At 41.7% G+C, this 22,691-nt stretch overlaps 1 protein-coding gene across 3 annotated transcripts in view; it reads right to left on the bottom strand.

The window, feature by feature from the left end:
- Positions 1-1,802: 1,802 nt before the first annotated feature.
- The window catches only part of LOC144595556 (four and a half LIM domains protein 2-like), a 28,339-nt gene continuing 7,450 nt past the window's right edge, over positions 1,803-22,691 (bottom strand). The window contains exons 1-6 of one of the 3 annotated variants that reach the window (XM_078403100.1): positions 18,058-18,145; positions 17,694-17,875; positions 8,244-8,418; positions 4,166-4,335; positions 3,309-3,495; positions 1,803-2,594 (exon numbers count right to left, since the gene is read on the bottom strand). In XM_078403100.1, coding sequence (XP_078259226.1) covers positions 2,443-2,594; positions 3,309-3,495; positions 4,166-4,335; positions 8,244-8,418; positions 17,694-17,849 — 840 coding nt within the window. In that variant the 5' untranslated portion in view covers positions 17,850-17,875; positions 18,058-18,145 and the 3' untranslated portion in view covers positions 1,803-2,442. Of the gene's footprint in view, positions 2,595-3,308; positions 3,496-4,165; positions 4,336-8,243; positions 8,419-17,693; positions 17,876-18,057; positions 18,146-22,691 lie in introns of those variants that run through there. The other 2 variants (XM_078403098.1, XM_078403099.1) reach the window with 2 other exon arrangements.

Raw genomic sequence — 22,691 nt, 5'->3', positions numbered from 1 at the left:
AACTCAGCGGATCAGGCAGCCACTCTAGAGAAAGAGGATGGGTGACATCTCGGGTCATGATGGGAAGTCTGAAGAAGGATTCCAACCCAAAAGGTCACCTGTACTTTTTTCCGAGGATGCTGCCTGACCCGCTGAGTTACTCGAGCACTTTGTGTACTTTTTTATTGTAAACCAATATTATTTCTACTTCAAGACTCCTAAGGGATGTTGTAGTCATTAGCAGCATTTATACTGTCTATTCTGATATTTCACAAGGCACACAGGTAGGCTCTACACTGCACCTCCCTATTTATTTTCTACAGTTCAGTTTACACTGGAGTCCGTGAGATACCTTCCCACTTTTCCTCACTCAGCCCTCAACCTCCAGTCTCCTCCTACTTACCCTGTAGAATTTTCTTTCACATTTAGCTAAAGAGTGCCTGTGTTGTGGACTCTTTCTTTTTTTTTTCTCTTGTTTATTATATTGTTTACAGAGTACTTTGTTTACATATTCTGTTGTGCTGCTGCAAGTAAGAATTTCATTGTTCTGGCAGCGACGTATGACAATAAAACACTCTTGACTCTTGAACGCAGTAAGTACTTGAATATCCATTATGATTACATCTTCAATGGAATTCAATTTCTCAGAAACAGAGTTGTGCAATCAAATTTCTCATTTGGCTCTTCACAGGGGTCCTTATAAGGACCAAGTTTGCATGCTTTCCTGATTGTAGCCACCCTGCCACCAGCTCTATTGAGGCAAGCCAATCTTCCAAAGAAGCCCGAGCTTTGCAAATGGGGATGGCCTTATGTTAATTTTTAGGGCAATCATTTTCATTCTTTACAAACATGCAAAGACATGCACACAGACACACACACGCGCACACCTCCAGTATGTGTGTGTGTGCGCGTGTGTGTGTGTCTGTGTGCATGTCCACGCACTGCACACTATGTTTTACTCATCCATAAGTTTCCAGGTCTTTTTAGTTTCTGAATTTCTAGGCCTGATGAAGGGTTCGTTGCTGGCTTTGATTTGTTTTTTTCATACCTTTCATTAATTTGTTCTTTGTACCTTTTCATACCTCTAGTTTTCCTTTCCCATGATGAAGGGTTTCGACCAGAAACATCACCTATCCCTGTTCTCCAGGGATGCTGCCTTACCGCTGAGGTACTCCAGCATTTTGTGTCTTTCTTTCGTATAAAGCAGCAACTGCAGTTTCTTGTTATTAGTTTCTAGGCCTTGACTGCTTTTAATTTAATATGCATGTGTGCAATCAAAGAAGTCAGTTTCCCTCTGCCTATGCTGTCATTCTCTAGATATCAAAGACAGTTTATTTTAATCCCAATCAAAAAGTTAAACAATCCCAAAGAACCTGATTGAAATTTTCAGTGGAAGAAAGGTAAATCTAGGTAAAGGTAATAAATTATCCAAAATAGTTGCGAGACTGAGCTAAATAGGGTAGAGCTCAGTCTCTCCAAGAATATTTTGATTACCGCACAATACTTGTTGGACAGCACTACATAAGAGGATTTTATTTTATAAGTATTACTGTCCAAAATGGTGAGTTGAGAGTGAGGGGGACAAGATTTAATGCAAACCTGAGACACAACTTCTTCACACAGAGGGTGGTGGGTATATGAAACTTTAGACCGTAGACCGTAGACAAGGTTGAAACAGGGAGACCAGGGAATGAGACTCATCCTTGGTGCCCTAGCGGAGGCAGTGTGAGGTGTAAATGATGTCAATGGAAGGGAGGTTGGTTTGTGTGATGGTCTAGGCTGCGTCCACAACTCTGCAATTAATACCTTCTTCACAAATGGAGTACAGCAACAATGTTTACAATTTATTAATGCATTTAATACTACAAAAAAGAAATGGCTGAAAAAATATTGAAATACAGAGGCACCTACAATAATAGTCCACTATTCACCTATGTAATCATGCAGTGTGATATAAGTTTTACTTTCAAACATGTTTCACTGTAAGTGAATGCAGACAACAGATCAAGTCATCCGGTTAGTAGATCCTGCAGTTACATATTACACCTCTATTGCTGCCTTCTTCAGCTCACCACCTGTTGCTGATGTTTAATCAGTTCTACTTTTATGATTAAAAAGTAAAGCCTTTCAAAGTTCTTCCACCAAAAATGTCATCCATTGCTGAGATAATGTGCGCCACTATGTTTAGGTGGTTATAAAGATATTTAATATTGGTTTATTGCATCCGTGCTTTCCTTACAGTTTAACCAATTTTTCATTCATCCCAGTGTAGCCATGCAAACCTTCTGTGAATTGATACACAAATCGTAAGCTGCTTTTAATAATTTGTCTCAATTGTCACACTCAATCACCGTACATACAATCCTGGGCAATTCATGCCACTGCAAGTGACAGCCAGGTTAATTTGTTTTAATGCAGCTGCAGTCAACATTGCTGCAAGATGGTTTCCTGACCTACTTTCTCTCACAGGTCTTTACCACACTCAGGGCAAAGGATGTCATCTCGGTCTGTGAGGAAACCACGGCCCACCAGAGATAAGGAGCAATTTTTACAGTTGAAACAATCATTATGCCACTGACGTTCCTCAAATGAGACGTACTTGGTTCCTCCAAGACCTGAAAAGAAAGTGCATTGGAAAAGGAAGGTCAACAGATGTTGAAGTACACCAAAAGTGGTCTAGCAGGTAATGAAGAGCAACATTGCTGGGAAACTGCACAATATCTGACACTAATGAGAATGGTGGCTACTCTGCCTGGCTTTTAACACAAACCTAGTACCTGTAGACTCAATTTCATGATGATGCTCTTATTTGTTCAGGTTAAACTAAACATTGCAATCTCCAAATCCAGGTCCACTCTGAGCTTCAATCCAAAATGTAGTTCATCAAGGCCATCTATTTTCTCTGTTATCATATTTCCTTCACTTCCATGCATTCCTATTCACATATTTTTCAACATTGGGCTCAATGATTCAATTTTCCCTCCAGTCAGCATTAAATATGAATTATGTTGTGGACAGCTGACTCTATTATAAACCCCATGTGTTCTTTCCTATGATTGATATATTCCATGGAATTTGCTTCTTGCCGAACTTGACCTTTTTGTGTTTTCTAGTTTTTTACTTTTAGTGTTTATGCAGGTCAAATAGTTTATAAGTTGGGAGGTCATGTTAAATGGCCTCTGCAAATTGCCCCTAGTGTGTAGGATGCAAAACTGGGATAACGTAGAACTAGCGTGATCATTGGTCGGCGCCGACTCAGTGGGCCCAAGGGCCTATTTCCGCGCTTTATCTCTAAATTAAATCAAAAGAAAATTTAAAAAAGAACGTACCTACGATAGGATTGGTGCAGCCAGCACATTTCTTGGCATAGAGGTTGCTGAAGCAATCCATACAGTAGGCAAATTCATCACGTGAGGTGAATCGCTGTCCAGTCAGTGGCTTCTTGCATCCAGTACAAAGAAAACATTCCTTGTGCCAGGGCTGATCACGGTAGGTGACCCCTCCTGTGGTAATTGCCTGGTTCCCAAGATAAAATATAAATGACTAGATATTTCATCTTCCATTGGAAAAACCTGATAACGCTGTAGGAGATTTTTAGCAAAAACATTGGGAGCACAGAGACGCAGCGGTAGAGTTGCTGCCTTCACGCGCCGGAGACCCAGGTTCGATCCTGACTACAGGTGCTGTCTGTGTGGAGTTTGCACGTACTCCCTGGTGACCACATGGGTCTTGTCCCAGTGCTCCGGTTTCCTCCCACACTCCAAAGATGTGCAGGTTGGTAAGTTAATTGCCTTCTGTAATTTGGACCTGGTGTGTAGGGTAGACCAGTGTAAGGGTGATCACTCGTTAGCATGGACTCGGTGGGCCAAAGGGCCTGTTTTCACACTGTATCTCTAAACTAAACTATACCATATAAAAGGGAGCAGATGAAGGGCCCCAAACCAAAACATCACCTATTGGGGCTGTCCAGGGCTGCTGCCTGACCTGCTGAGTCACTCCAGCATGCTGTGTCTTTTCTTATTTGTAAACCAGCATCTGTCATGTTTGGGGTGAGACAAGACAATATGGAGAGAATAAAGTTAGATTTGTGTAAGTGGGTGCTTGATGGCCTGTGCACACTTGCTGGGCAAGGATCTGTTCTGTGCTGTAGGGCTCCAAGACCCTTTGACACTATGTCCTTGCTCACCTTCTTGCACTGAGCACAGTGCATGGCAAACTGCTTTTCATAACAAGGCGTACAATAGTTCTTGTCATCCTTGGGAATGAAGCTCTTTGTGCCCATTGGCTGTTGGCAGCGCTGACAGATGAAACAAGTCTCATGCCAGCTGTTACCCTTATGTTCCATCTTGCGAGTGCCTACATTTAAGAGATGATGCAAAGGGAAATTAAAATTCAGATGGTATATCTTGCATTCCTAATAGCCAACGAAGAACGAAGGAATTTGCTATGTAGAAACAAGGAACTTCAGATCGTGGTTTACACAAACGGTCACTGAGGCTTAATAAGGCACTGGTCAGACCGCATTTGGAGTATTGTGAGTAGTTTTAGGCCCTATATCTGAGGAAGGGTGTGCTGGCATTGGAGAGGGTCCAGTGGAGGTTTACGAGAATGAACCTAGGAATGATTGGGTTAACATATGATGAGCGTATGACATTAAATGAAGTAATGCTATAGGCCCCCATGATGACTGGAGAACAATATCTGTTCGTATTCTGACAAGAATTCTAGTGTTGGATTTCTTCAGCCGTAGCAGCTTCGACCGCCCCGGAGCGCGAGGTACGATCGACCCGCCCGCAGGCCCTTCATCGCCCTGCGTGGCCTGGCCGCGGCACTTTCCATCGCCCGGTGGGGGCTCAGGACCTTCATCGGCCTGCTCGGCTCGGCCCTGGGACTTTCCATCGCCCGGTGGGGGCTTCAAAAGTTGGGAGCCTCGATCGCCTCGTGGCGCCACGGGAGAAGAATGAGGAGGAGATAATGACTTTTCTTTGCCTTACATCACAGTGAGGGTGTGCCTGGAGCAATCACTGTGATGGCTGTTTGTGTTCAAATTGTATCTGTGTGTCCTGTGCTTTTTGTTGTCTACTGCCGGACCCTGACGTGAGAGGACGCTGGCGCTGTTTGTTCGCCGCTTCTCCGTCAGGATAGTTTGTCTGTTTGTTTTTATGTTATGACTGTTTTTGTAAAGCGCTTTGAGCACCTGGTAAAGTGCTATATAAAATAAATGCTTATTATTATTAATATTATTATAATCTGCCCATGTACACACGTGAGTATGTGTGCACATGTGTGAAAAACAGAACAGCTCTAATTTTTTCAGATAAAAAGTCTTTGTTATTTCCAATACACCAAGGAAAAAAATCAGGTAGATGCACAGAGTCTCTTGCCCAGAGTAGGGGAATTGAGAACCAGAGGACATAGGTTTAAGGTGAGGGGGGAAAGATTTAATACAAACCTGAGGGGTAACTTTTTTTACACAAAGGATAGTGGGTGTGTGGGGGTAGTTGAGGCAGGTACTACTGCAACATTTAAGAAACATTCAGACAGACACATGGATAGGACTGGTTTGGAGGGATATGGGCCAAACGCAGGCAGGTGGGATTAGTGTAGATGGGACATTGTAGACGGTGTGGGCAAGTTGGGCAGGAGGGCCTGTTTCCACACTGTATGACTATGACAACAGTGAGCAAAAACATGTAATAACATCTTTATGATTATTTATCATTTATCATTGAATGATATTTATATTTTGACAGCTAGGACTTAAGCCAAGTAGCAATCAATTGGGCAAAGCTCTCAAAACACAGAGGTTACATCAATAGGTCACCATTCCTCTGAGGTGTTTGAAATTAACTGGCGTCAGTTTAAACCTTGCTAGAATCGTGTAACATTTCATATTTTACAACAATAGTTCTTTTTTCTGATGATTTTGAAAACTGACAATATTTGAAACTCTTCTGATAGTCAAGTAGTCAAATTTAAGTGTGTTGATTTTAGCTCAGCAATTTACAGTGAAGGGAAAAAGCAAATCAGTCATCTTCATCTGCTTTATGGCCTTTGAAGTAATAATAAATAAACAGGAAGTCTTGAAGAAGCTACTGCAGGGAAAGCTGTCAGTTTGCAGACAATCAAGAGAAGTGTGATTTGTGCAGAGAGGTGGCGCACTTCTGATCTTATCGAACGGCAAAGTAGGCATAAGGAGCCAAATGGCTGACTCTTGCTGCAATTTCTTATTTTCCTCCCTTATTAATATATAGGACATCCCATCAACAACACAGGTACATGGATAGGACAGGTTCGGAGGGATAAGGACCAAATGCAGGCAGGTGAGACGAGTATAGCTGGGACATGTTGGCCGGTGTGGCCAAGTTGGGCCGAAGGGCCTGTTTCCACGCTGCATCACTCTATGACTCTATAACACAGCTTCTAACTTAAATTCATTCTCTACATCAAGTGGTAGCTCATTGTAGATGTACAGCAATGAACATGGCAGTATATAAAATCAGACGGAGGCACTGAAATAGCAGGAAGCCAGCGGATGCAGCTGTTTTTAGAAGAGTATTTTCTGTGCCCATTTTTTATGTTTCTGAAAGTCCAATTCCTGTCAGAATGGCTAAAGTCAACCCCAAACCATGTTACTACATCTTGTATCCACTCGTTATCACCTTCTCCACAGCTAACAATGGACCATTGTGGGCTCCACCTTCCATTGATTACCTGCCTGGTTTTGATTTGTTCTTTGCATACCTTTCATGCATTTGTTCTTTGTACCTTTTCAAATCTCTAGTTTCCCTCCCCCCTGACTCAATCTGAAGAAGGGTCTTGAACTGAAACATCACCTATTCCTTTTCTCCAGAGATACTGCCTGACCCATTGAGTTACTCCAACATTTTGTGTCTATCTTTAATATATCTTCTCTCTTGCCACTACACCCACCTGTACGCTGGTAGAACCTGATCACACCAGACAAAATGGTAATGCATCTTGGGTAAGTTGGAAGATAGGATGACCCACTACCTGACTCCACAGACCCTTTTCACCATCGACAAGGCACATTGGCAATGCAGATTGGAAAATAACCTGAAGGTAGACACAAAATGCCGGAGTAACTCAGCGGGACAGAGAAGGAATGGGTGACGTTTTGGGTCGAAACCCTTCTTCAGACTTTTGAACTTTTATACTTTTATATTTTTCAGACTTTTATACCTTGGAATATAACTTGTTGGTCTGGATGAGTGTAGCTTCATTACGTTCAACAGCATCCAGAACAAAACAGTCTACTCCAGCAACACTCCATTCCCAACCCTCAGCTTTCATTTCCCTCACCACTGGTAGACCATGGCTGCAAAGTGCATCATCTGTGAGATTCCCTGCTGAAAGCTCACTGGTCTTCTTGAAAATCACCTCTTCAGCTTGTGGTCTCAACCATCTAAAGGGGTATGAATGGAAGATGTGTGGGAATGACATAAGTTACATGTTCACTTTCAAGTCATACATTGCCCTGACTTGGACATTTGTCGCCAATTTATCCTTCATCTTCACTGTATCAAAATTGTGAATTGCCGTAGCCACCAGCACCATTGGGAGTGCCTTCACCACAGTAACTGCAGCAGTTCAAAAAATGTAGCTTCCTAAAGGCAAATACTGATGGACAATTGGACACAGTGCTGGAGAAACTCAGGGTCAGGCAGCATCTCTGGAGAACATGAATAGTTTAGAAATACAGCACAGAAACAGGCTTTTCGGCCTACCAAGTCCTCACTGACCAACGATCCCCGCGTACTAGCACTATCCTACATACTAAGGACAATTTTTACATTTATACCAACCCAATTAACCTATAAACCTGTACGTCTTTGGAATGTGGGAGGAAATCGAAGTTCGCAGAGAAAACCCACACAGGTCACGGGGAAAACGTACATCGGACAGCACCCATAGTCAGGATCGAACCTGGGTCTCTGGTGCAGAAAGCGCTGTAAGGCAGCAACTCTACATTAGGTGACATTTTGGATTGGGACCCTTCTTCAGATTGAAGATAGGTCCTGAACCGAAATGTTACTTCATCCTGACCTCAAATGTCTCCTGTCCATGTTCTTCGGAGATGCTGCCTGACCCACCGAGTTCCCCCAGCACTTTGTGTCCTTTTGTGTGAACCAGATTTGGTAGTTCCTTGTTTCTAAACCGTGATGGGCAATAACTGCTGGTCTTCCCAGCCTCTCCCAAATCCTACAATTAAGTTAAAAATATTTTCAAAGATTTGCTCTGACCTGGAATTATCGCCTTCTTACATTCCTGACACTTGGAGGAATATTCATCTGCATAACATTCTGTACAGAGCAACTGCTCATCCTTGGCGGTGAAAGGCTTATCCACCAGTGACCGCTTGCATTGGAAGCAATTGAAACAGGCTTCATGCCAGTGACGGTCTTTATAGGACAAGTCCTGAAGGGATCAAAATATACAATAAAAACAAATAGCTGAAACATCTCAAATTGCATACCAAATGTGTTCCAATGTTTTATTAGATTTAATGTTCTTTATCCGTAGAAGGGGAAGGAGTATTTGATGTGCTGTGTAGATAACACAGATGGTTCTGGTTTACATTTTTGTTTAACAATTAAAAGCATCAGTGGGTCAGAAATGATATTGCATATATGCACAGAAATTGGTGCAATAACAATAAAAAAAACTGAGTGCAAAACTCCCGCAAAGATTTATTAGTGTGGAGAATGTGGGAAACCCTAATGCATAATCAAATATTCTGAAGATGGTCTGGAAAGTGATTTATCTTTTGTAGGATGTGTTATCTTTAAAGGCAAATTCCACACACCATTTGTTTTTGCTGCTTTGCAGAATATATTCACACGTTTATACTGTTGGGATGATATACGTGAGTCAATGTAGGATTAGGTTTAGGTTTGGGTTTATTATTTGTCATGTGCACCGAGGTACAGTGAAAAGCTTTGTTTTCTATGCTATTCGAACAGATCAGATAATATTATACATAAATACAATCAAGTCAAACTCAAGTACAATAGGTTGAGCAAAGGGGAAGATACACAGTGCAGAATATAGTTCTCAGCATTGTAGCGCACCAATTCCATAGACAAAGTCCAATGTCCATAATGGTGCAGACAGTACAGGTGTTACAGTACACTAGCTTTTAGACGGACCATTTAGAAGCCTGATAACAAAGGGGAAGATGCTGTTTCTGAGTCTGGTGGTGCGCCCTTGCGAGCTTCTGTAACTTCTGCCGGACAGGAGTAGGGAGAAGAAGGGACTAATTTTTGATTATGTCAGCTATTTTCCTTCAAGGCAGAGTAGACAAAGTCAAATGTTGGAGGGCTGGTTTGTGTGATGAAATCTATCATTGTGTGATCTCTATCATTAGACTCGCGTATAATGATAGAGATGAAATGACGATCAATGACCATTAAAATTTAGTTTGTGGTTGATCGAGAAGACTGCTTGCTGCCACCTCAGTGTAATCTGTCCACAAATGTATTATCTAACAGTCTTAATTATTCTTGCAAGCTCAATAACCAGGGTTATGAATACTGTTATCACCATTAATTTTCACCTATTTAAAGATCAAGTGAAATGCTCTTTGGCGGCACAGTGGTGCAGCTGGTAGTGCCGCTGTCTCAAAGCTCTGGTAACCCAGGTTTGATTCTGACTTCCAGTGTTATCTGACTTCCAGTGAGTCCGCATTGTTCCTTCTTTAACTGCATAGGTTAACCCCCCCCCCCCCATCCCCACACCCCCCCCAACCCCCCCTCCACCAGAGCTCTTGTTTCCCCCCACATGAGAAAGACAGTCTAATTGATGTTTGTAACTGGCTACTCCAAATTACCCCTGGTTGTGGGTGTGTGGTGGGACAATTGGTGGGGGTGTTAAATGGATATGTATGAGGATGGTTACAGGGAAATAAGTGGGGAATGAGATTGATGGGATTATTCTGCAAGGCAGCACCAACTCAAGAGCCTCCTTCTGCCTTGTAAGAAATATGAAATACTAAATACTGCATTCATAGGAACCTGTGAGGCTCTAATTTGAACCTGTGTAGCATTTCAGATTCACTGCTTGCACTGGTAATTTAATCCAGTAGCCCACTGCACCAAAAAAGTCCTGCCTTCTATCCTAGCTCTCTGGTGTACAAATCTATTGCACAAAGATAATGGTTTTTGTGTCGAAGTTATGGACATAAAAGGAAAACTTACAATGTTACTCTGATGACTTAATTAAGTACTGTGGGGAAAAATCAACCAAAAATCCACAGAAATCAATCCTGGCATCTTTTCCCTGATGTGTAATATAATTTGCACAATCCTTCTTTGGCTGAAATTGTACTTTTCCTGCTTTTATGTGTTTTTGAGAAATATGCAAACTAACCTTTGTTTTTAAAGCTTAGAAGATTGCTTAATAGATTTCACTTCCATTGAGGTTTAAAATAAGTTCAAAATGACATTTCCGAGGAACTGAATTTTATCTAATTGCAGTTTTAATTGGAAATGAGCAGGACAATTATTCAGTAATACTTTTCAAACTCTAATGGAACCATTTAGTCTTTAGTCAGAGAAACACTAACATGCAAGAAACTGTCATAAATGTCATTCTTGCAGTGACTTGGTTAAGATTTACAACATCTCTAGTCTGCCATGTGTCATCTGCAACTTGTTCCAGGCAGTCCAGGCACATTGTTTAGGCAATATGTCAAAAAGTTATATTTGCTGAAAAGTTTATAAGGTAGGGGCTGATGCCAAAATACTGCTAACCACACATGTTGAAGTGACCTTACATTTCATAATCTCAACACTTGGGCCACATTTTGCAAGCAGTCTAAAATTGTGCAATATGTATGCCTCAGTGTATTTAACTCTTGAAGCAGCACCAGTCAAGGAGCGCTGATGCAGGCTGTGCTGATGCAGACATCGTATGCTAGAGCATATATTCATCCGGCATAATGACGGAACATGATCAAAAGCAGGAATTATTTATGAATCTGAAAAATCTGTGGCTCTGTTTATTTCATATTTTCTCATCAACTGCATTCAGCACATAAAGTAGAAAATAATAAACATGAATATCATGCAAGCAAATTAAAATATCATGGAAATATCAAGGGATGTTCAGTTATCACCAAACTAAAGTTGTCATTGCCATGATCCTTTGTAAGCTCAAGATCAATTAGAAAAGTATTTGCCAGTGTAATGGAGATTGCTGGTTGGCATGGACTCGGTGGGCCAAATGGCCTGTTTCTGCGCTGTTTTTCTAAACTAAAATCATCACACAGTTTGCCTACATTCTCACGCAACATTCATATGTCATCAATTATTAAATCACTTCTCAACCCCCACGGATGTATTCATTGAATTCTTCAGCAATTCCAATCATACCACAGCCTGAACCTTCTCCAGCATGTTCAGAGTGCGAGGACACCACACTACAAAACCTAGAGTGTATGATTCCACCAAATGTAGAGAACAATTAAGTAAAAATTGTTGTTTTCTATCCATTTAATGACCTAATCAAATTCAGGAATACTGGATTAGTTCTTGATTAGTAAGGACGTCAAAGGTTATGGGCAGAAAGCAGGAGAACGGGATTGAGAGGGCAAGATAGATCAGCTATGATTGAATGGTGGAATAGGCTCGATGGGCCGAATGGCCTAATTCTGCTCCAACATCTCATGGGCTAACTGGTCTTATCAGTTGGAAAATAAGGTGAATATTGTATTGATTGATTGAATTGAAAGTTATGGAAATAGTGTGGAAATAGGCCCTTCGGCCCACCGAGTACATGCTGACCATCAATCACCCATTCAATGTTATCCAATTTTCACATACACTCCCTACACACAATTTATAGAGGCCAATTAATGTAAAAATCCACATGTCTTGGGATGTGGGAGGAAACTGGAGCACTTGGAACTAACCCATATGGTCACATGGAGAATGCACAAGTTTCACACAGACAGCACCCAAGGTGAGGATCGAACCCATGTCTCTGGCTCCGTGCGGTAGTAGCTCTTCCAGCTGCGCCATTGTAACGTCCTTGCATTCTTGCAGAGAATCCCAAAACCTAGCTAGGGTCCTGAGAGTTTTATCATCAGTGAGGAAAAGGAAACATTCCCACTGTCATGAAGAACTAAACGAGAGAGGGTGGGAACAGACCGTAAAGGTAGAAGAAAGCAATAGATCATGATAGATTAAAAAATGGATTTGAAAATCAATGGGTTGTTATAAGAACTGGACACGTAGGTTAGCGCTGACTCGGTGGTGCCGAAGAGCCTGTTTCCACGCTGTCAACTCAACATCTGAGAAAAACCCTTGTGGTCACGGGGAGAACGTAAAACTCCATTCAGACAGCAGCCATAGTCAGGATCGAACCCGGGTCTTTGGCGCTGTAAGGCAGCAACACTTTTGCTGTGCCACCGTGCTGACTAACTTGTTGACGAGTGAACAGATGAAACCTGAAGCATTGGCCTTGCTGACATTCAGTTTAAATAAACGTTCTCTCATCCAGTACTGGATCTTGAACAAAATATGATAACTTAATGAAAAATGGTTAGAGGGACTCAGTGCAGGACACTAATTGGAAGGTCACTTTCCGGTTGAGCTCAAGTTTGTGCAGGTTGGAAGTTGGGAGATTAGGAACAGAAACTTAACATGAGTGAAAAATAGGAGCAAAAAAATCCTAATGATAACTGATCCATCAACAAATCAATTGTTGGGTAATAATGAGTAAGGTTAAGTTTATAGCTTTTCATGCAAACTGGCATTATCAGGACCATCATGGGAGGTTAGAAATAGAAGTGATAGCTCTTCAAAGGAAGAAACTTTCAGGGAATCAGGTCCACGGGGTTTTGTATGTGGACAGTCTAGGGGTCATTTACAGGTTTGAGTGATAAAATGATGCAGCATAATGCTGGCCTTTGTGGAATCTGCCCAACGTTTGCCGAAAGAAATGGGCTAGATCAGGATGTTCTGTTCCACTTGGTCAGCATTCAGGCAGTGATAGACACAATGCTAGATTAACTCAGCAGGACAGGCAGCATCTCTGGAGCGAGACCCTTCTTCAGACTTCTTTCAGCATTTTATGTCTGCCTTCAATTTAAACAAGCATCTGCAGTTCTTTCCTACACATTCAGGCAGTGATGTTAAATTCAACCCTCCCCCAACCCATCCCCCAGGTGTTATCAGACAAACAAACCAGCCTACCAACAACTACAGAGCACTCCTGAACTACTATCTACCTCATTGGAGATCTTTATTCGGACTTTACTGGACTTTATCTTGCACTAAACGTTATTGCCTTTATCGTGTATCTGTACACTGTGGATGGCTCGATTGTAACCATGTTTTCTTTCCGCTGACTGGTTAGCACGCGACAAAAGCTTTTCACTGTACCTTGGTACAAATGACAATAAACTAAACTCTAAATCAGCTCATCCCTCTATCCATCCCACCACCTTCTGCCCTATCCGGCTGGTTAAAAAAAAAAGTTTCTCTGGGTCGGGATTGACTACATCCCCTGTCACATGACATCAGTCTAATACGTTAATGATGTGTTGTCTAAACAGTAATGCAGTGGTATTAATGAACAGTGAATGTAATGGTTAGAAAGACCCTATTGTAGAAAGGAAAAGAAAACAATGAGAAAAGAGTAAAAAAACTTCCATGGGAGGTCTGTGAGATGCTGAGAAATGAGGGCCAGATAGTTTCAAATTTCATCCTAATCTATCACTATTTAACCAGTTTCTGCTGCCAAACATTTTAACTCCCCCTCCCATTCACGTACTGACCATTCTCTGCTGGGCCTCCTCCACTGTCAGAGCGAGGCCACACACAAATTAGAGGAAGAGCACCTCATATTTTACTTGGGCAGCTTACAACCCAGTGGTATGAATGTTGATTTCTTTCATTTCAAGTAACCCCTGCATTCCCTCCCTCCCCCTCTCCCCCACCCTAGTCATCCTACTAGTTCTACTTTTCATATCCCTGTATCCCTTCATTATCACTCTCGCCAACAATGGGCCATTATGGGCCCCACCCTTCCTTGGTCATCGGTTGCCAGCCCTAATTTGTTCTGGTTGTTTCCTACCTCCAGTCCCCCCCCCCCCCTCTAATTTCAGTCTGAAGAATGGTCCTAACCAAAACATCACCCACTCTTTTTCTCCAGAGATGCTGCCTGACCCATTGAGTTACCTCAGCACTTTGTGTCTATCTTCAGCTCAATCACTTGTTGAGGGATTAGAATTATCCAGGGCCGCTCAACGGAGAATAAGAAACCTGCCCTTGTGTCTGCTACTGATTGATATTCACGGCTGGAAGAGCAAGTGGATGTTGAGTGGTGATATAACTGAAGCTTTACCTGAATATAATTGGAGGTATTCAGACTTCATGTGCACATTGGTCAACTAACAGTAGGTGATAGACATCCTCTGATGCACATCAATGCAAGACCAATACCTTCATATGGTATTGTGAACAGATGGCTGAGATGAAACAGATAATTGGCTGAGGACGTTTTGTGAGCAAGTATTATTTAACAACAGAAATTCTCAAATTATTTAAAGAAGACTTATGAGGATGTTGCCAGGACTTAAGGGAGAGGTGGAGTGCAGAAGGAAGAGGGCTGATCTTATGAATGTGTACAAAATCATGAGAGGAATAGATCAGGTAGTCGCACAGAGTCTTTTGCCCAGATTAGGGGAATCGAGTACCAGAAGACATAAGTCTAAGGTGAGGGGGGGGGGGGGGGGGGAGTTTAATAGGAAGGTGAGGGGTAACTTTTTCACGTAAAGGGTGTGTGGAACTAGCTGGTGGAGGAGATAGTTGAGGCAGGTACGATCGCAACGTTTGAGAAACATTTAGACAGGTATATGGATAGGACAGGTTTAGAGGGATATGGGCCAAATGCAGGTTAGTGGGACTAGTGTAGAAGGGACATATTGGCCAGTGTGGGCAAGTTGAGCCGAAGGGCCTGTTTCCACATTGTATCACTCTATGACTCTATGACACTGAACTGAATGTGCTGCAGATATGATCACCGGAGCTTTGAACATTGAATCACTCAACACACGATACCATGAATTAGTTGATTTCACATCCACTCCAAGCAAACTGTGCTCAGGTAGGGAGTAATGCTGACAACCATGATAGTATGAAGTGAATCCTAAACACACAGTAATACTAGGCCAATGCATATGATCCCTACACTCCTCTATGCTATCTGGCAGTCCCTGGCAATCCTAAAGACAGACACCGCTTCTTTAAAGGGACAGGTAATAATGGCATCACCACCCCCACCCTGATGCATTCCCATTTCACTCAACTCCCCCCCCACCCACCCATCACCCTGTACCTTTCTGCTCCTTAGTACATTCTTCTCTCCCCCTTCTCTCCTTTCCTTTAGAGGTTGGTCTTTACAGATACAGCGTGGAAACAGTCCCTTCGACCCACCGCGTCAATGCCGACCACCCATCGGTGTAAACTAACACTATCTTACACGCTAGCGACCGTTTTACAATTTACAGCAGCCAATTAACCTACAAACCTGTACGTCTTTGGAGTGTGGAAGGAAAGCGGAGCACCCGGAGAAAACCCATGCGGTCACGGGAAGAACATACAAACTCCGTACAGACAGCACCCATAGTCAGGATTAAGCCCAGGCCTCTGGCGCTGTAAGGCAGAACTCTGCACCACTGTGTCACCCTCAGTGTGTCACTCTGCTGCCCTCTCCCCCTGTCCCTTCCACCTACATCCCTACCTTCCCGTTTTATATTTTAATGCTGACACACTTTTGTCTCCTTTTCACCTCGAGCCTTGGTCATTTACTCCACCCATCTGTGAATCACATCACCCTCATCCGTATCCACCTATCAATTGCCAAGCATTGTTCCACTCCCACTCCTCTTTTCCAGCTTTCTCGTTTTACAATCATGCTGAAGAAAATGTTGTCTATCCATTTCCTCCACAGATGTGTAAAAAAGTAATGAGAGGAATAGATAGAGTGAATGCACAGAATCTTCTACCCAGAGTAGGAGATTCAAGAACCAGAGGACATTGGCTTAAGGTGAGGTGGGGGGGGAATCGCAGGGGCAACTATTTTATACAAAGGTGGTGAGTATATTGAATGAGCTGCCAGCAGAGGTAGTTGAGGTAAGTACTATCACAAAATTTAAAAAACATTTGGACAGCTGTATGGATAGGAAAGGATTAGAGGAATATGGGCCAAATACAAGTGGGACTAGTGTAGATGGGGCACAGGGTCAAAGGCGGCATGGTGGCGCAGTGGTAGAGTTGTTGCCTGACAGTGCCAGAGAACCGGGTTCGATCCTGGCTACCAGTGCTATCTGTAGGGAGTTTGTATGTTCTCCCTGTGGGCTTTCCCCTGGTGCTCCAGTTTCCTCCCACTCTCCAAAGACGTACAGGTTTGCAGGTTAATTGGCTTCGGTAAAAATTATAAATTGTCCCTCGTGTGTATGATAGTGCTAATATATACATGGATCACTGGTTGGCACGGACTTGGTGGGCCAAAGGGCCTGTTTCCACTTTGTATCTCTAAACTAAACTAAACTAAAATTGATTATCAATCAATCTCTGTTAATTAACCCACAACGGTGCCAGACATCCCATGAGAGAGTCATGCTAGTGCAGAATTTGGAAGCCCTAAAAATGAAATCTGCTGTTTCTCCCAAATATGCTACACTTACCACATGTCTCGTCTCAAATTACACATATACTGACAGCTACAATTAAGTATTCAGTAGCCTTGGTGCTTGAAGCAGCTCATGCATCTCACTGTCAGCAGCAGCAAAACTGGAGAAAGTTTGAATAAAACCACAGAATGCTAAACCAACAAGCCAAACCCTGATATTGTGAATTGGTCGTTTGTGCTAAAAGTTAACCTAATCCAATAATCTAAATTAAATGATAAAACATGACATGTTGAAAGTTTTGTCTGGTAAACATGATTTGTCACAGAGTTCGAGCGAAACAACTTTCAATTATTAATTAACATTGCTTCATTCAAAATACAACATTGTTAAGATCCATATCAACACTTCATAAATTGGGAATTTGATTTCTAGACCTGAGATATTCCAGACTTGCCTGCAATGCAGCAGAAGATTGAAAGTACACACAATCTGACTCAGAAACAGCTTCTTCCCCTCTGTTATCAGACTTCTGAATGGTCGTTCCATAACCTAGGGATTCATCTCTACCCCTTTGCGGACATTGGCCTTTGTCTCTGGAACTGGTGAGGTACAATACTGAGAACTATATTCTGCACTCTATATCCTTCCCTTTGCTCTTCTTATTGTACTTGAGTTTGGCTTGATTGTATTTTTTGTCTCGTATTAGCATGCAAAGCAAAGCTTTTCACTGTACCTCAGTACATGTTACAATAATAAACTTAATCGTAAACCTAAATCTAACATCCTGTCAATTTCTATCCTCTGGTCGAGAAGACATAAGGAAATTCAACAGTAATTTCTGTGTTATATTTAGAGAGGCATCTCTCGACTACATCACTGTAATAAAACAGTCAGCTTTCACTGAATTAATAATAATGGCATTTTCTTTGTGGCTTTGTTCATTTACTCAATCCAGTTCTTAGAAATGCAGAGAATATTTTTAAGCTGCAGGAGCTAATTTTTGCATTATACGGCCGCAACACCTCAACAAACGAAGATGAAAGATGATATAAACCTTATTGTCGCAAGCAATTGGTTTCCTGCACTCCTCGCAGTTATTTGAATAAAGACTTTCATAGCACTTCACACAATAGGGATTCTCCTCTCGAAGGATGTATTTCTTCCCAAAGAGAGACTCCTTGCAGTAGTGGCAGTCGAAATGTTCTGTCATTGTGCTTTTTGGAAAGCTTTAAGCACCTATAATTCAAAACAAGAGCAGGAATTTGAATCGTTTCTGATTATCTCAATGCTTTTCAGCGCAGCTACATCTGATTCAGTTCTTTCATGAGAAAAATAGAAATATTTAAAGATCAACATGTGTAAATATTTCAGCGTGACAACAGACATGTAAATTTTGACACACAGTCACAGTCACTCACTGTTCCGATGGTCAGACATGAGTTAAAATGTTAAATCATCGACCCCTACGATTCATACAGATTGGGTTGCTGCTCGTCTTGTAAAGAGTGTGTGTGTGGTGCTGAAGCAATGAGTGGCTGGCTGCCTAATAAAATCGTTGTGTCATTTTACCATATAAGGGTATAAAAACTAGGAAATCATTCACTCTCACAGCCTGGTTGTAGCTGGCAATTGATCATCCTTTTCCGTTGGTTTACCATTTTTTCTACATTGCTTTCTTCTAAATTTTCACATTGATCAAGCCACTAAGTTCATTTCATGCAGCACAGAAACACGTCATTGAATGAGTATTACTATGGACAATATTAAAATAGTTTTGTATTTCAATAAACCGTTGTGACTAAACATCAGACATGTTCAGTATGAAGAAGGGTTCCGACCAGAAACATCACCCATCCTTTTTCTCCAGAGATGCTGCCTGACCCGCTGAGTTACTCCAGCTCAGTTGGTACATCTTCGGTATAAACCAGCATCTACAGTTCCTATCTACACATGACTAAACATTATTTATTTTCCAATGTATACAAATCTTGTACTGCAGTAAGAAATTCAAATTGATAGAAATTTATAATATTGTTCGACTGGAATTAAAGTGAAATGCGTGATTTTTGAGAAATTCTGTTTTTTCATATTTTTGTATAGACAGGTGAATAAATTGATCAATATACATCGTACCATCGTAAGGTTATTGGTCACCTTCTCCAGAGTTAAATATTCATTCTGCATAATGTAGCTCACAAAACCGCTCACTATAATTACTGAAATATAAGACCCTGAATTGCTTCATCGTTATAATGGAATCAATCTGTATTTAGAAGGGTGAGTGCAAATGTTAGTGTGTCCAACTTAAAATGACTTTCATATAAGTGTGTAATGCACATTTATTTATATCTACATTATAAAGACATTATTCCAGTTCCAATGTGTAGGAAGGAACTGCAGATGCTGGTTTACACCGACGATAGACACAAAATGCTGGAGTAACAGTGATCCAGGCAGCATCACTGGAGAAAAAGAATAGGTGATGTTTTGGGTCGAAACTGATGTTTTGGGTCAGTGTCTGAAAAAGGATCTCAAAAGTCACCTATTCCTTTTCTCCAGAGATGCTGCCTGACCTGCTGAGTTACTCTAGCATCTTGTGTCTTATTCCAGTTCCAAATGGTTTTATTTAGTCACTTAATGATTTGATTTCTAAACTGTGTCCCAGATATAAGCATTCCTTCTCTCCTGCAGCTTTACTAGGAATTAACCCATTCTGTATTGACTTCAGCTCTGTACGACTCACCATGTTTACAGAGAGGCCAACTGATGATCTAAATGGCAGTGCAAGGTTTCCTTTGCAGCACAGGTGGCACAGTGGCACAGCTGGTAGAGCTGCTGTCTCACAGCACCAGAAACCCAGGTTCAATCCCGACCTCGGTGCTGTCTGTGTGGAGTTTGCCTGTACTCCAAGTGACCCTGTGGCCTCCCTCTGTGGACTAGTTTGATTGGGTGATCAATGGTCAGCTTGAACTCGATGGGCCAAGCAACCTGTTTCAATAATGTATCTCCAAAATAAAATTAATAAACAGAGAAAATAGTCATTTCATTTTAGGGCCCCTGAATAACTGTACATCATTATTTCTTCAGCTGCTGTACCAAGCTTGCTTAAGAAGAATATTCTTGCATAACCTGAAATATTCCACATACAAGCACTTGCAGTATCAAGTAGGGTTAATATCCCTTTCAAATAAAATAATAATTCACGCAAACTGGATGACTGTGATATTAGTAATAGACAGATTGTTCATTACCAGAACGCTAAAGGCACCTCTGACCTCTATCTAATGACCTCTGGAAGCCAAACCAATACTGATACAAAATTAGTTTAAAAGTTTAAATACATGTTGCATCGTGTATTGTTCGTATTTCTATTAAAGCCTGATTTGCAGTCATGATGTTTCGTTCAAAGATACAGCATGGAAACAGGCCCTTCGGCACAAGGAGTCTGCGCCAACCATTGATCACCCAATTACACCAGCTACCCATGCACTAGCTCTGTGTCATTCCACCTTCGCATCCACCCCTTATACACTTGTGGCAATTTTACAGAGACCAATTAACCTGCAAACCTGGACGTCTTTGGAATGTGGGAGGAAACCGGAGCACCTGGTGAAAACCCATGAGGTCACCGTGAGAACGTGCAAACTCCACACCAACAGCATACTCCACACCCATGGTCAAGATCTAACTCGGGTCTGTGACGCTGTGAAGCAGCGGTTCTACCAGCTGTGCCATTATGCTGATTTGCTGAAACTTCTGTGCTCTTTTCCTTGTTATTCCAACACTCTTGTGATACGTTGCCATTTTTTTAATGAAGGTTTCGATTTTGTGTTTGGCTTGAAAACAAGTCTGGGTTCCCCCTGATAATTGTGCCCTTCCTTAACCACAATCCACAATGTTGCACACAGCCACAATACCAGATGTATTTGTGTTGCATTAACAAGTTGGTGATCAGAATAACAAATTATGAAAGTGCATTGTAAAACTGCAGGACACATTCCCTGCTTTCAACATTCAATAGACTGTTGGACCAAAACTATAAAAACTTTGGACACATCGTATGACTTGCAATAGTAGGAAAGCTGTATAGAACTGCAGATTAGGATTACAGGAGCAATATTTGAATAGCTAAGCAAAGGAATGCTAGAAACTGGGCAAGATATTTATATGGCATCAGGAAACTTACTTGTCGATCCATGTCCCTTTTAGCAAAGTAACAGAAAAAATGCAAAACCATTTCAGTTGGAGTATTATCAGAGCCCCATGACTGGAGGCCTGGAGAAACAATCACCCATTATTTTGCTGCTCAAAAGGACTACCACAGCATCGCAACTATGATATGATTCTGGATACACACTGTGAAATAAGTTTGTGTGTGGCTTAACTGAAGAACATATTCCCTTATGCAAATCAATAAAGACCCGATGTTTTAATTTTTTAACGTGTGTGCAAAACAGCTGCAAAAGTGGATATGCCCTCTGAAAATAGGAAAGAATTTGGGTTAACACAAAACATTAACATCAGTAACATTGTCAATAGTCAACTGCATGAGCAATAGTGGAAGTTCTGATATTGGATCCAGGTCCTGCAAGTGAATGTGGAGTGAAAGCCAGATCTGGTGGGCTGAATTGTTTCCACTATAAGGGAGGCACCAGTGCAGAGAAACCAGATATTTCAATTGCAGGAAACAAGGGTGCACGGCTTCCGCAATTAAAGGTCAGCAGAAACCAGCAAACCGCAAGAGTGGCAGCCACGCCACTTTACAAAGAAAGATAAATAAATACAGCAGAAGTCCTCAGTACAGGGACATACATAACATTGAAATAGAGTTTAGTTTAGCTTTGTTTAGTTTATTGTCACGTTTACTGAGGTATAGTGAAAAACTTATTTTTGTGTGGTAACCAGTCAGCGCAAAGACTGCACATGATTACAATCGAGCCGTCCACCATGTACAGATACACGATAAAGCGAATAACGTTTAGTGCAAGATAAAGAGAGGTAAAAAGCATTGGCATGACTAGGAGCAAGAGTCAGACGAGGCAACAATTGCAGAATTAAATAAGTCGGGTGCAGACATAACCTTCTCTCTCCATCTCCTCTGTATCTGGTCCCAAGATTAGGCTTTCCACTGCAGGACATTGGAGACACCCACTGTCTTTACTAAACGTGGTTTCCCCCACTGCTGTCGTTGATGGATCTCTCACCCATGTCTCCTCTATGTCCCACAGTTCTGCTCTCACTCCCCCTCCCCCAGCCAAAGATTTTCCCTGGTTCTTACCTTTCACCCCAGCAGCTAAACAGCATCTGCAAACATGAATATTGAAACTGCCAGCAAGCTCTCTGGGCTCTTTGTGTGAACCAATAATTTCCATCCAATCCTGCCACACTGTTGGCTCTACTTCTTCAACAATGAAAGAGAAACTAACCCTGGTGGTGGGGAACGTTGAGCAAAAGTCATACAATCTGGGCAGGTATCTGCTCTGCAGAGAGTGGTTCTCAGGGCATTATAACACCAGCCCTGTGCTAAAATATGTTTGTGATGTTTCCAACTACAATGTTGGGGCGATGATTAACCATGTCATAGACAGTTTCCATGGGAACCCAGCATTTGTATCATGCTCAATAACTTAAAGTGGAAAAGATTATGTCTGACAAAGAATGAGGTACTGATTATTATTTTGGAGTTTCAGACATTCTGATTTAAAAGAGCAAACCCTTTATTAACTATTCTGATGGACGACTTGATCCCAGCAAATAATAAGAAAATAATGAAGAATGTGAGATTGCAGCAAGCTAAACCCAGATGTGACCTGATCATGACTTTCTGTGCAACTGAAACAGAATTCCCCCACTTATTTTTGCTGACTCCTCAAGATAAAGGTCAACATTGGATTAGCATTTTTGATTACTTTTTGTACTCTGGAGGAGTCTTTAGTGATTTAAGTATTTGGATAAAAGGATACAGAGTGTTGGAATAACTCAAGGGGTCGGGCAGAATCTCTGGGGAGCATGGATAGGTGATATTAGATTAGATTTGCATTCCTTTATCCTT

This window comes from Rhinoraja longicauda, chromosome 7 (assembly GCF_053455715.1).
Source record: "Rhinoraja longicauda isolate Sanriku21f chromosome 7, sRhiLon1.1, whole genome shotgun sequence".
Lineage (NCBI taxonomy): Eukaryota > Metazoa > Chordata > Chondrichthyes > Rajiformes > Arhynchobatidae > Rhinoraja > Rhinoraja longicauda.
Note: the sequence above shows the minus strand (reverse complement) of the source record. Positions and strands in the feature narration are given on the sequence as shown.